At 37.3% G+C, this 14526-nt stretch overlaps 1 protein-coding gene across 1 annotated transcript in view; it reads right to left on the bottom strand.

Annotated features, from left to right (window-relative positions):
* EIF3H (eukaryotic translation initiation factor 3 subunit H) overlaps positions 1-14526 on the bottom strand; it is an 88885-nt gene that overhangs the window by 62561 nt on the left and 11798 nt on the right. The window contains exon 2 of the mRNA XM_058175038.1: positions 12631-12787. Coding sequence (XP_058031021.1) covers positions 12631-12787 — 157 coding nt within the window. The remainder of the gene's footprint in view (positions 1-12630; positions 12788-14526) is intronic.

Here is a 14526-nt window from a genome sequence, read left to right as displayed (position 1 = left end):
AACTATAGGAGTGAAAGAAAAGGTACAGAGGTGTGGGGGAGAAAGAATATAAGGAAAACAACAACAAGAGATTAGCTTTTTATCAGATAGCTTGGCAGCATCTGTAACAATAAAGGAAAATTCACTTACCAAGTGAGGCAGTACAGAACATTAGGCCTAATAAAACTGCTTGGCACTCCACGAAAGCATTCCAAGCAAGTACAAAAGCAATACCAAATCAAACCAAAAACAATGAGCTGTTTGAAATAAATGGAGAAAAGATGGAACATTTTCAGCAACGAAAACAATTACTTAATGTAGACTTGGTTCAACTGATTTTGAAGTAAATTTATGCTAAACTGGTATAAAAATAGTTTCAACTTCTTTAAACTTATTTTATATTACAATTACTTTTTGTTATAGTCATGAAATGAAGATTTGTTCTATGTACAAACAATGGCCATTTAGAATTCATTGTTATCTTTGTTTATACTTTATTTTTTTCCTAGGGAGTTTACTGTTGAAGTAAGTAACCAACCCATCCATAACCACAGCACCAAAAATCTTTGGGACTTCAACTTTTCAAAATTATATTCTAATGATGCTACATTTTTTTATATTAACTTAAAAATTTTTTCACTTAAAACCTGCATATTACATGCAAATTGATTTTAAACACTTGGTATACATGTTAATTTTGAAAAACCAAGTACTTTATGAAAGAAAACAAACTTAATCTTACTGCACTATATAAAAAATTAAGGCACTTAAAGTGTTTTTTAGAATGAAAGTAATATTTTAATGTTCCTAATTTTTAAATAAATATCAACTATATAAAAATTCACAACATAGCCACAGCTCAAATACGAACGAACTTAAAAGTAAAGCTCTTAATTCTACTTTTCAAATATCAGATTTTAGCTTTATTCAACATACTTCAATTTAAAAGTTTTCTCAGCTGTCCAGGCTAAAAGGATTTTAATGTATATAATCTTTGGTTAAAGCTTTTTCCACAACTTATCAGAATAAGTTACAAATGGAACATTCAGCACATTTATTACCACAAATATTTAAACTTTAGTTCAACACACTCTAACAAATTAGTATTTTTAAAAAATCATCATACGTATATAGAATACCTACATCTGATTCCTGCCTACATCATTCTTGAAAAAGAAAAGTTAGATTTTCCACTCTTGTACTTTTTTTTTTCCCTCTGGGGAGACATCTTTTTTCAATTTAGTATTTAAATAAAATAAAATAAAATAAAAATTAATAGCACGTTATTTTCCCCACACAAACAACAGCCACTAGGAGTTGGTGATGGTTTGAATTAACATTTTACGCCAAAGGAAATAAAAAGATGGTTGAATACCTGCTTGTCTCATAAGTTATAAAATGTGTGCATTTTCTGTTTTGCGCTTTCTATACAGTATATCAGTCATAGAGTATACCGCTGTCTTTCATGTAATCATGAGTAATGAAAAGGTACCAGTTACTTAGTTGGGACACATGGGCTACTATGGGAAGATTTACAGACTAATATTAGAGGAAAAACAAACATATATTACAATGAAGATGAAGACAAGAGATAAAAAATAAGGTTGGCACAAGCAAATAACCATGTGCAGGGCAACAATAATTTTTAGTTTTTCTTCTCAGATCAATCAAGGACACTCGTTCACTTGCCTAAAATAAATGTCACAATATTTTAGCAGCCTCATTAAAAAGAGACAGCATAACATTCCACGATTCTTCTCAGTTACCTAAAGAAAGAGAATGGCAAAGTGATACTCACAATTCACAATTATTTTAGGTATATCCAGTAGCCTAAATTCATAATAGAGAAATTCTTTTCCCCCCCTTTTTCAAGACTCAAGGTGCTCCTTGTAATATAGTAATCAAATTAATAGAAATCAGTTGTAATAGTAATAACAGAAGTATATTATAGTAATAATAACCTTTCTCTTACTTTAAACGAAGTTTTACAGAATAGATTTGTACAATGAAATGTGACCTGGAAATTAAATATTTGTAAAGAAATAAGACAGATCGAGAAGGGAAAAAAAACCCAGAAGAAAATAAAAATTGAATCATGAAAATTAAACTGAGCACGGCAAGAAACTCTTGACTAAAAAAAAAATTCTGCGGGTCATATATAAAACTTTAAATCAAGAAAAATTACATGTTTCTTCTCATGCAAACTTTTAAAGACAATGTTCATAAATAGGCTAACAATGTAAAAAGATTAATTAGGATAATTTTATGCATTACAGCTGTTAAAGATGAGCCCTAAAAGGGTTTAATTATATACATAGTGTACCCACATCCCGTGATGTTTGCATTAAAGCATTAAAAGAAAACAAAAACTGGAGTTTTTATGCCATGTCAAATTGCTTTTATACCCTTCTCAAGAGCGAACTGTTACTGAGCTTAGAAACAATGGTGAAGGAAAAAAAGAGGACAGAATTCTGAAGCTTGTCTCCCTGACTGCAATGTTTTCAATCCATAGGATATGAACATTTAAAAGTGTTCCTTTCTAAATAGACACAACTTATTACTTTAAGATTTCAGTTTATGAAGATATTTTTGCTACAGTTTAACACCCTTTACATATTTTGGCAATATCCAGAAACAAATTTCGGAAAACACATGCATTTTAAGAAAGAGAAAACTGAAAACCCAAAGATGTTTCCAACACAGTCTAAAAATTAAAATAAATAAATAAATTAGCTAGCACGTTGTAGAGAACACTGGGGATTAAATGTTAAAAGATAACTTTGAAGTTATTTCAGAGATACCATTTCATAATAAAAAGTAATGTTACTGTTGGTCTCCTCATAACGTGAATTTGTTTTGTTTTTTTCCACAGTGAGTAACTTGATAGAATTACCACTATTTATCCCCAAATGTTATTATATAGGTAGCAAAGCTGACATCAGGAAGGCAAAGGGAGAAGTCAAACCTAATGAATTATTTGAAATGTTTATAACATGTTACTTTTTTTTAAAGGTAGTATATGGGCACTGATAAGATCCAAACAAGGTTTTCTGAATGATTCAGAAGTTCTGCAACTTCTCCATTATAAAAACTGATATGTAATAAGATATAAATCAGCAATCAAGAAATGGGATTAACAGCAGAAATGTCCCTGTGATGTCCTACTAGGGTTAAAATTGCAAGATTAGAACTTGAAGAGGAGTTAAATCCAATTTTCCAAGTCAACTTGACATAGTAAATAAAAAAGACAACTTGAACTTATGCATGGAAACAGCTTTTTTCCAAGGGGAACTGGAAATCAAAGTCAATTGACTGAAATGTCAACTTTCAACCAATTCTCTCTTGAATCATCAAAATGGTTTTCCAGACAAATTGACACTGGACTTTGTCTACATGTGCACAGGCTCTAAACCATTTGTCCTTTGTCTAAATATTAGTGGGGGGAAATGATTGTTTTGAAGCACAGCTTTCATCTCACTGAAAAGATAACATCTCCTTAAATTTGATACTGAAATCAGCAGAAATACATCCCAATCAATATGGCTCATTTCATTTAAAACTAGAGGAATCTGCTTGAAGGGACTCACAATAAATTGTTGATCTGAAGTTAATACAATGGGCTTATTATACTATTTACTGAAGGTGATAACTTAAAACATGTCTGAACTTTAACAAATGAAAATAGCTTCCTCTTCCTTCCCAATGCCTTATTTCATGGTAACAGCACAAATGAAAAGTAATTGCTTTAAAGCTGGCTAACAATGCCCCCTAATGGACATTTCAATAACTATCTCACTTTAAAAAAATACTATTGTACCCAATCTCGGTGTTTATTATAATTCTGCTACAGTCTTGCTTAATTACCTGAAACAGATTTATTTTGTACTTCATCAAGTAAAAAGTGTGCAGCAGATGAGCCCAATTCATAGAAGTAAATCTAATGGAAGTGCATGAGAAAATAATTCCACTTGAAACCTTTTCCAGCCTAAAGGAACCATTAACTAGCAAATTAAATGAGAATTTATTCCAGATTTATTGTCTATTCTTTTTGAAGTAACTCAGAGTAGGTAAACATATGCATTTTTTAAAAGTTCACTGTGAGAAATGTATCTTTGTTCCTTAAGGACTGCAACTGAATTCTTTACTTGTAGAGACTGAAGAAGAAGAAAAAAGAACCAAGTAGGGGATATCTTGCATTCTTCTTATATTCAGGTTTATCATTACTAGATCAAAGGAAAGGAACATTAAATGCTACCTAATATCATGCTAGTTATGTAACTAGTCACTATTGCCTATTGATGCGCAAGCTGTCTTCATTTTGATGAGTCATTAAATACCATCTCCAGAATATTCAATATTCTATATATATATTATGTGTGTGTGTGTGTGTGTATATATATATATATTATTTATATATATATAAATAATATTCAGAAATTCAAGAACAGTTTTTCCCCGAAGGCCATCACTCTGCTAAACAAATAATTCCCTCAACACTATCAAACTATTTACTAAATCTTTGTTGTTGTTAGTTGCGAAGTCGTGTCTGACCTATCGCTAATAATAATAATAATAATAATAATAATAATAATAATAATAATAATAATAATAATAATAATAAATCTACACTACTATTAATCTTCTCATCGTTTCCATCACTAATCTCTTTCCACTTATGACTGTAACTTTTTGTTGCTATCATTAAGGGTTAAAATGTACCCTATGACCATCAATTGTGTTGTAAATGTTGTACCTTGATGACGGTATTTTTTCTTTTATGTACACTGAGAGCATATGCACCAAGACAAATTCCTTGTGTGTCCAATCACATTTGGCCAATAAATTCTATTCTATTCTATTCTATTCTATATTTCATCCCCATAACTGGCTTCAGGTGTGCTGAAATGGTCTCAAATCTGCAACATCACTGTTCATCTTGCCTATTATTATTTGGCTTTCCAATTGTTTGCAATACCATCTACTTGACCTTTTTTTAAACAGATGACATCTTTATCATGTTCGGCGTTTGCCTCATCAAATAAGTTACGGTCACTTCTCCAAAACATCCTTCTCTTCCCAATTCATGCGGAGCCAAGGAGATGATAGAGTATCGCCGTCTGTCTAAGCAATACTGTACAACAACAGATGTGAAAATGAATATGACCTATCAATCACTCCTGAGAAGAGGCACAAAGAACCAGCAATAAGGCATCAAAATTACTGTGGCATAGCATGTATGCTTGTTCAGAAGAGCCTGTCTGCAGAACAGAAAGGCTCTTCTTACAATAAGAGACACTTGTTTGTCTCTCAAAAGGGGGTGAAAATGTCTGTGTGTCTTATCGACCAAATATTGCCAAAGCCCCACCCACCCGCTGTTTTTTGTTTTTTATTTTGTCTCTGCACGGCCCATTTTCAGGGCTTTTTTCAGCCTTTTTCAGGCCTTCTTTCGGCCCGTTTTAGCAGCTTTTTTCAACCCATTTTCAAGGCTTTTTTCGGCCCATTTTTGAAGCTTTTTTTTGGTCCATTTTAAAGGCTTTTTTTGGGGAGGGGGGCATTTTTTTCAGAAAAACCGGCCTGAAAAAAGCCTCGAAAACTTTTTTAAAAAATTTCCACTTCTAAATTTAGGTGCATCTTATAATCAGGTGTGTCTTATAGTCTGAAAAATAAGATAAGTACCATTTTTGTTTGAGAGCTAAGGGACAGGTTTTAAAAAGGCTGGTATCAACCCTGAGCCATCTTGGAACATCTTCAGGGTTGCCACAGCAAGGCTAGATAGAGCTGTGGGAAAGGGATGGGGGGAGTAGAGATAGCTGCGGAAATATATAGCCAAAATAACATTTTTCTGGGAGCCAAGGACCCGCTCACCAGCACCTGGTGGTACATGGATGGGAGTCATCCAGGCTTGGGACTGTGGCCTGATTGGGACATGTGATGGTTGTGTGTAATGGGGGGAAAGAACTTTTGGTTTTGAGTTGGGTGAGGAAAACACAGGGAACTTAAGAGTCGGCTTTTCACCAGCTGTGCCAGTATGACATGCCTAATAAATCTATACTTTGAGGAGCCCTCTGGTCTTGGAGTTTTGATTTCATCTGGGCTGTTACTTGGATCCCTGACAGCTGGAAGATCTCATACAGTGCTCAAATTCTTTTCTAGAACAATGTGAGAGAATGGACGGGGACACATCAAAATGCCTCTTTGAACTTACAAACAGGAACGAAGGTTAGGGCAGATAACATGCTCTAAAATAGACTGCCTTTGATCCTTGGAGCTACACTCTATTATCATGGCTAAGTAACTGTTGAGAGGCAGTTACAAAGTATGTTGTGTATTTTGTATGTTGAATAAAGTATATCTTGTACAGAACATGAATATGCACAGCATTTACAAGATAGTAGTTATCCAATGCCAGGAGTAGCTAAATGCATCACTGATCTTTAAAATCAACATTTCACCATTTAGCAATTCCATGTATATCTACTTAAAAGGAAGTACTATCTACAGTGGGGCTGATTCTCAAATGAAGCAATGCCTTAAAATGAAGTGGCAATTTGGGTGTGGAGGGATTGAAATGATGATACTTTGTTCTATGCTTCATCAGTCTAACTCTTTTTGTTGGAACTGTAATTCCAAGAACTGTAGCTTGGCTGGGAATTGAAGATTATATTGCAATCTGGTGGGAAATTCATCAACACTGAATCAATAACAGTATAACACAAAGCATTTACTGATGTAACTTTGCAAATTGAAATTTATATCCTGTGATCTTTGCAGCTGCTTATTGCATTCCCCTTTCCGGGACAGTGGTATGGCAGAAACTTCATTTTATGAGCTCATTTTTCACACTGTCATATAGCTTGTTTGGGGATTATTATTATTTTAATTGTGATTTTGGCAGGGATTTCAGCTTCCTACCTAAAGGGGATTCAGAACAAACATATATATCCTCGTGAATCATCCATCACCTCTTAATACTTTAGTGTAACCAAGAAGCACAGTTGTGATAGCTTCTGTTCATGTATACATTATCTAGGTCTATTGATATTACCTGATCTATTGTTGCTTAAAAAAACAGGTAATCATGAGACGCATATCAGTGATTAAAATATACCTCACTGATCATTATTTGATTTATGTAAATTATTCAAAGATCTTGTTTTAAGGTACTGCACAAGAATAACGAATAGTGGATAAATTCAAATGCAATCCTAACAATTATAAATCATGATGCCAGCCAGAAAATTCACAAATCATCCTTGTTAGAAAGCTAAGTCAAACCCTGAAGTGCCCCATTTCTAACATGGACAATGGATCACATCAACATAGAGGCATCCCTCAGATTCTTTCTGCCTTTTCATCACTGCCTCAGTGATTTTTAGAAATACCACATCGTTATTACGCTCATTTTAATTCAATCCACTTGTCTGCTGGACTCGCTTAAATTTTAAATTATCAAATTGATTTTATGGGTTTTAAATTTTTTGTAAATTTTAGAGGGTAATATTTTATCTATAAGTAGCCATATCAAATAGGTTTTTTTAAGGGTTGTTCTTAGTTTTGTATTGTTGTTTTTTCCTGTATTTTATTCTTGGCTGTACACCGCCCTGAGTCCTTCGGGAGAAGGGCGGTCTATAAATAAAAATATTCTATTCTATTCTATTCTGGAACTTCCATCCGTTTCCTCTCATTTCCAATAGTCCAGCTATGAAATGTATAAAAGGAGTAACATAAATCTAATAATTTTTTTAAAAAAATCCTTTCATCCAGACTTATTATCCATTTGTTTGGAGCTTATAACTATCTCTGGGTTCCAAAATATTTAAAAATAGGGTTTAAAAAAAAAATCACAGAATTCCAAGAATTGCCTGGGATTGGTTTGGCTTTTTAGCCTGCACTTTTAAACTTATCCAACATGTTCCCTTCCTTTCTGGTTTATAGCCTTCACTTCCATAGTTGGTTTCCTTCTCTTCCTTTTGCTGGATGACACTATTACTTTGTGGGACGAAAGCTCTGATGGTGAACCAATGACATGTGTCACATAAGAGACACATCATGTCTTTCTGCTGATATGTGGGGCTTCTAGAATAGAATAACAGAATTGGAAGGGACCTTGGAGGTCTTCTAGCCCAATCCCCTGCTTAGGCAGGAAACCCTACATCACTTCAGACAAATGGTTATCCAACATCTTCTTAAAAACTTTCAGTGTTGGAGCATTTACAACTTCTGGAGGCAAGTTGTTCCACTGATTAATTGTTCTAACTGTCAGGAAATTTCTCCTTAGTTCTAGGTTGCTTCTCTCCTTGATTAGGTTCCACCCACTGCTTCTTGTCCTGCCATCAGGTGCTTTGGAGAATAGCCTGACTCCCTCTTCTTTGTGGCAGTCCCTTAGATATTGAAACGCTGGTATTATGTCACCCCTAGTCCTTCTTTTCACTAAACTAGACATACCCAATTACAGAAACCGTTCTTTATATGTTTTCGCCTCGAGTGCCCTAATCATCTTTGTTGCTCTTCTCTGCACTCTTTCTAGAGTCTCAACAGCTTTTTTACATCGTGGCAACCAAAACTGGATGCAGTATTCCAAGTGTGGCCTTACCAAGGCATTATAAAGTGGTATTAACACTTAACATGATCTTGATTCTATCCCTCTCTTTATGCAGCCTAGAACTATGTTGACTTCTTTAGCAGCTTCAGCACACTGCTGGCTTATATTTAAATGATTGTCCACTAGGACTCTGAAAATTGTGCGAGCGTTTTTCTTGATTTTTAGAGGCTCTAGGGACCCCACAAGAGAAGGGCCCTTTCGTGCAAGTTCCAGAGAAGGCCTCTGGAGCCTTTGAAAACCACACAGGAATGTAGGGCTTTCTTGCATGGCTTTCAGAGGGTCCAGAAAGAGGCATCCAGAGCAGAGTCTGGAGAGAAGGCCTCTTTTTGTCTCTGTATATATGTGTGGACATGACATTTTCTGAATTTTTGACACACCAAGTCCAAAAGTTTTGCCATCACTGAATTAAGGAGGCTTGTTCCCTTCTATGGCACAAGAGAACATAACTTGGCAGGGAAGCATTCACTACACTTTCTAGTCAGGTGTCCCTCAAGTTGTAGTCAAATCATCCTATGAGGGCCTTGTTCTCAGCTATGTTTTTCCCATTTCAAGGCAAAATCTGAGGTAAAGAGGTCTACAGATGCAGGCTGCTTGGAAATATACATATTCATAAAATCCCATTATGTAAGCAAGCACATGCAGCAAAACCAGAAGGAAGATGAAATAAGTATTGCATGGTCACAAAGATAGGCAAATAAATATATGATCTCATCCTAGATCAGTGGTGGGTTTCAAAATTTTTTACTACCGGTTCTGTGGGCGTGGCAATGGCTTAGTGGGCATGGCAGGGGAAGGTTAGTGCAAAATCCCCATTTCCTCCCAATCAGCTGGGACTTGGGAGGCAGAGAATAGATGGGGGTGGAGCCAGTCAGAATTTTTACTACCAGTTCTCCGATCTACTCAAAATATCCACTATTGGTTCTCCAGAACTGGTCAGAACCTGTGAAACCCATCTCTGTCCTAGATCATCCATAGCTTGCTTTCAGACAAAGCAATTTCTCCCTTTTTGGACAAAAGAAAAATATTGGATTCAGAGAGTAACAAAAAAATATGGCTCTGACGTTTTTAAAAGGACTAGTTTTCAAAAAGGGATCTTTCAACTTTTTGATAAAAGTTGAAGGATTCCTTTTACTCAAATAGACCTGCTATCGCAATTTTAACATACTCATGTTGTTGCTGGAAATCTTATTTATGCTGCAAAATTGCAGTGTGGATACTGCCATTAGGTGGATGCCATTCTGGGTGACAACTGAGCAAGGAGACTGAGTTTAAGCGGCATACAAATGTAACTTATAGGGATTATTATTTAAATATATTCTGAAAATAAAAGTGTCAACTACAACATTTTTCCACTGATTTTCAACTGCTCACAGGACATTTTTTTTTCTAAGACGAGAAAAGCTGGAAATGTAATTTCTTCTAGGACTCTTCTAAAGTATTGAATTCAGAAGCATTCCCTTAATAATCATGTCAAGTTGCCTTTGTTGACTTGGACTGCATTGCCAGAGTATGATTAGATGTTTTGTGTCAATAATCATTTCTAAAAGATATTTCGTTTTGACATTACAGGGCCTAAAATAAATTCCCAAACGGCAGAGGTTTTTCCCTTGTAAAGATTGATCTCCATTTTGATTCGAACTTCACAATTCTTTCTTTAAAGGGTAGACTGAGTAGCACACACATGGAATTTCAATTATCAAATTAGCACCATAAAGAATATGTACCCACAAGCGATCAGGTCCACCACTGCTGATGTTTTGAAGAGCTATGGGAGAGAGAGGAAGGAGAGATTTGCAAATCTCAGCAGAACTTGGCAGGATTCTGAGAGGTTTATTAAGCTTCCCTGCCACTGATCTCTTCTAGCAATTGCTGGCCTTTCAATCTTCTTCAGCAGAGCTCATGTTAGGCTGAATCCTAGAATCTTCCTATTTTACATTGCCAAAGCAAAGTTAACATAACCGCACATCCCTTACTTGGCCATTATCCCCTCTTCTTTGCTTGTCCTCCACTCAGTCAGGTTTTTCAGAGATGGGGAAAAAATGTTTCTGCCAGAGATCCAAGTGGATCACTTCCAGAAAGCTGGTGAAATTAGACTAAAAGCTGCCAGCAACCATAAGAGTTAATAACGCCAGCAGCAAATATGCCAGGGTCAGGACTCATCCTTCAGAGGTGGGTTTCAGCAGGTTCTGATCAGTTCTGGAGAACCGGTAGCGAAAATTTTGAGTAGTTCAGAGAACTGGTAGTAAATATTCTGACTGGCTCCACCCCCATCTATTCTCTGCCTCCCAAGTCCCAGCTGATCGGGAGGAAATGGGGATTTTGCAGTAACCTTCCCCTGGATTGGGGAGGGAATAGAGATTTTACAGTATCTTTCTCCTGCCACGCCGACCAAGCGACGCCCACCAAGCCACACCCACAGAATCAGTAGTAAAAAAAAATTGAAACCCACCACTTTCATCCTTCTATATGTGGTATTTGTAACTTTGATGCTAAGACTCATTTTCTGTAATATCCTAAAGAAAAATGGGTGCTAAGCAAGCAGTTGGTTTCTCACCTAAAGCAATGAAGTAAGATTACTGCTGAGAGAAGTTGAATGGGGAGATCTCAAAGGAAAAAAAAACCTGTTTAGAAAGAAGCAAAACAACAGAACAATGACCCAAGAAAATTACCGGATTCTTCTCCGTGTTTTATTCTCAGACCTGCCAAGAAACTCAGTCTCAATACAGGTAATCCTCGAGTTACGGCAGTTCACTTAGTGACCATTCGAAGTTACGACATGCTCCTTCACATGATCCCGCACTACTTTAGGCCTCTGTTCTCTGTGAATTGAGGCCCGGACAAGATCTGCGACAAAAGACTTTGCAAACGGAGGGAAGGCTTCAGTTCTTCAGGCTTTCCCTCCATTTCCCGTTTCCTTGACGAAAACTGCAGGGGCGAGTTCCTCCCAGGATTTCATTCTTGCCAGCAACGGCTTTTTGCAAAGATAATTGGAGCCTATAGAGGTGCAATCTCCCTCTAGGCTCCAATCGTCTTTGCAAAAAACCCTTGCCACCAAAAACGGAGCCGTGTCAAAAACGGAACCGCTGTCACGTCCCTCCCAGGCTCCATTTTCAGCACAGGTCCATTTTTGACAAGTGTTGTGGTCCATCAGCAGCCTGTGGAGCTGGCAACGGAGTTGGACAGTGATGAGGCTGAGGAAGAACATGGGCCAGTCCTGGAGGCTGGAGAAGGTCCGGATGAGGGCTCTGCGTCAGAGGCAGAGGTGGGACCAGGGCCATCTGGGAGTGATGTGCGGACTCTGGAACCTCTAGAGGCTGACAGTAGTGAGGCACACATGAGAAGAGATGCCAGAAGGCAAAAGCAGCTAAAGCAAAGAGAAGAACTCGGGAATAGGGCCAAGAGATGATTGGCTCTTCCCATAAGGCTTAAAAGACCAGCAACAGCGTTTGGGCTCTTTGCTGGAAAACAACGTTGATAAGACTTGCTCCTTATCTTGCTGCATTTATTTCTTGCTGGCATCTTCTGCTTTTGAACTTTTGCCAAGAAAAGCCTTTGGCAGTTTGCCTAATTAGACCAAGGTTGGTGATAAGACTGAAGAATTGTGTTATGAAGAATTTGCTTTGCTTTAGTTTGGACCACGCTGAAAATGAGTTAATTCTCAGCTGTTCTAATAAAGTCTGTTTGTTTTTGAACTGATTGCATCTAATACTACCTACTTGGGCCTGGGTCACAACAACAGCAAGGACTTTTTGCAAAGACAATTGGAGCCTAAAAGGAAGCAATTTACTCGGGAATTACCTGTAGAGAATGGATTAGTTAAAAATGGGCTCCAAGAATTCAGTCTGAACACTATATTCTTGGAATAGGGAATCACAATAATTATCTGTATATAACCGGACTTATCAGATCAAACTCTGGTATAGGTACAGTTCAGCAATAACATTACAGGGAAAAGGATACAGGTAATTGTGCCGTTGGCCATGAGACCTGGGACTGACAAGGCAAGAAACTGTTTAGTATTTTGTACACAGGTTATCTTAAATGATTACCTTCATCAAAGTCAGCATCGTCTTCTGTATGCTGAGGGAATGGGAAGCAGTTGGTGATTTCAAGTCTATCATCCACCACCAAGCCTAGCAACACGCCCTGAACCACTTCATTGCCTTGGCCTTCTTCGTGATAATGCTTGATGATCTTCAGCACCACCTGAAATATAAATGTTAAATTAGGACAATTTCATTTAAGGTGGGAGACCCAGACGGTAACCGTCTGTTTTCCAACAACTGTGTTTTTTTTAAAAAAAATGCTTCAATTAGTTATGAATTGAATGTTATATTCTGTTCTGACCCAACCTTCACAAGTAGTGATAAGACGTTTACTCCTGAATAAAACAATCTGTTTTTATAATAGGGCAGTAACAGTCTTTTATTCACGAGTAAAGAAAAAATCAAATGTAATTAGTCCCAACGAACTTGGATTTAGCCAAGAAATCCAAATTGCTTGCTGTATACTAGAAACAAACGGTTGTCTGTGACAACTGGCCACTCCCAAACCCCTCCTATTTATTTCCCAAACAGGGAGGGGGCTGGCTATCGTCTGCCTCTCCTGAGAGCCGGCTTACTGCTTTCCTTTGCTCTCCTCTCCTTTTACAGTTGCATAATATTTATAATAATTATAATATTTAATAACTTTATTATTAAAAAGAAAAAATCTAAAAATGGAGGAACTGGAAACAAATCTTCTGTTGCTAAATATTCCTACTCAAGATCTAACTGATGCCCAGGGTATTCTGGTTTCCCATTTTTCATCCATTCAAAACAATCAGAAAGCATTCTGTATTCAAACTGCATCCATTCACCTGATGGCTTTTAACAGGTTTCCCTTAGATTTTTCTTTCTGCAGTTTTTTTTTTAAAGTATTGATTTCCATTTCTGCAAATCTTCCTGCAACTCTCCCCTTAGTTTGCTGAAGTGGCATTTGGCTACATAAGACTTCACAAACAAAAATTTGAATTTGTCATTTTGTACATTTAGAATAGTTAACTTGGTATATTGCAATCAACATCATCCAGTGGAACTATAAAAGCAAATACTCCAGCGCTTCCAAAATTGATATTAAGAGCAAGTGTTGTGACTCGTCCTCCCTCCTCTCCTTAGCCGGGCCCCTCCCATCTCCAACCGGGCCTTTTATCAGATTCCGAGTCTGATAATGAAGATGAACAGACTGTCATGACTCCAGCCCCCGGCCCTGGCCCCATGCCCAGAGAGGATTCAAGGAGAGAAAGGAGAAGTCCGATAAACCTCACTCATACAGCATGTGTTCCTTTGGCTCAGCCTTCAGAGCAGGAAGCCAGCCAGGTGGTAGAAATACCCGGGCCTACTCCCTCTGACCCCTCCCTTTCCCAGACGCTGACAGCAGATCCAGCTGAAGACAATTCATAGTGGAAGGACCCTCGCTTCCGGAGATCTGAGAGGCGGTGCCAGCAGAAGGAGGGGTGGGGCAGGCCTGGATAAATGCTGAGTCATGGAGCCACACCCCACAGCCTATATAAAGGACCTGCTTTTGGCATTCCAACCTTGAGTCAAGCAAAGACTTATCTAGTTTACTGATATCGGACCCTATCGCTGAAGGGACTTCAGAAGGAACTTGGCAAGCTGCAGAGGCTTCGTTGCCAAGTTTGTTACGGACTTCCTTGACTCGTTCGTCGGAGTGGGGGTGGGACACGACAGCAACTCTAGCATCAGTTCACCTACTAACATCTATGGGGAGAGATTTAATTTATTTATTTTTTACACACAAACATTATTTGGGGGCATGGTCTATATAGGTTAACATGTTAAAAATATTAAAACGTTATCTAAACGGAATTTATACTCAGAAAGACCCAAAATCAGTAAGGATGGGGAAAGCATGCCAAAATAACCCAATCACAAAGTTTTTGCTCC

Source organism: Ahaetulla prasina, chromosome 3 (genome assembly GCF_028640845.1).
Source record: "Ahaetulla prasina isolate Xishuangbanna chromosome 3, ASM2864084v1, whole genome shotgun sequence".
Taxonomy (NCBI): Eukaryota; Metazoa; Chordata; class Lepidosauria; order Squamata; family Colubridae; genus Ahaetulla; species Ahaetulla prasina.
This window is presented reverse-complemented; position numbering and strand designations above follow the sequence as displayed.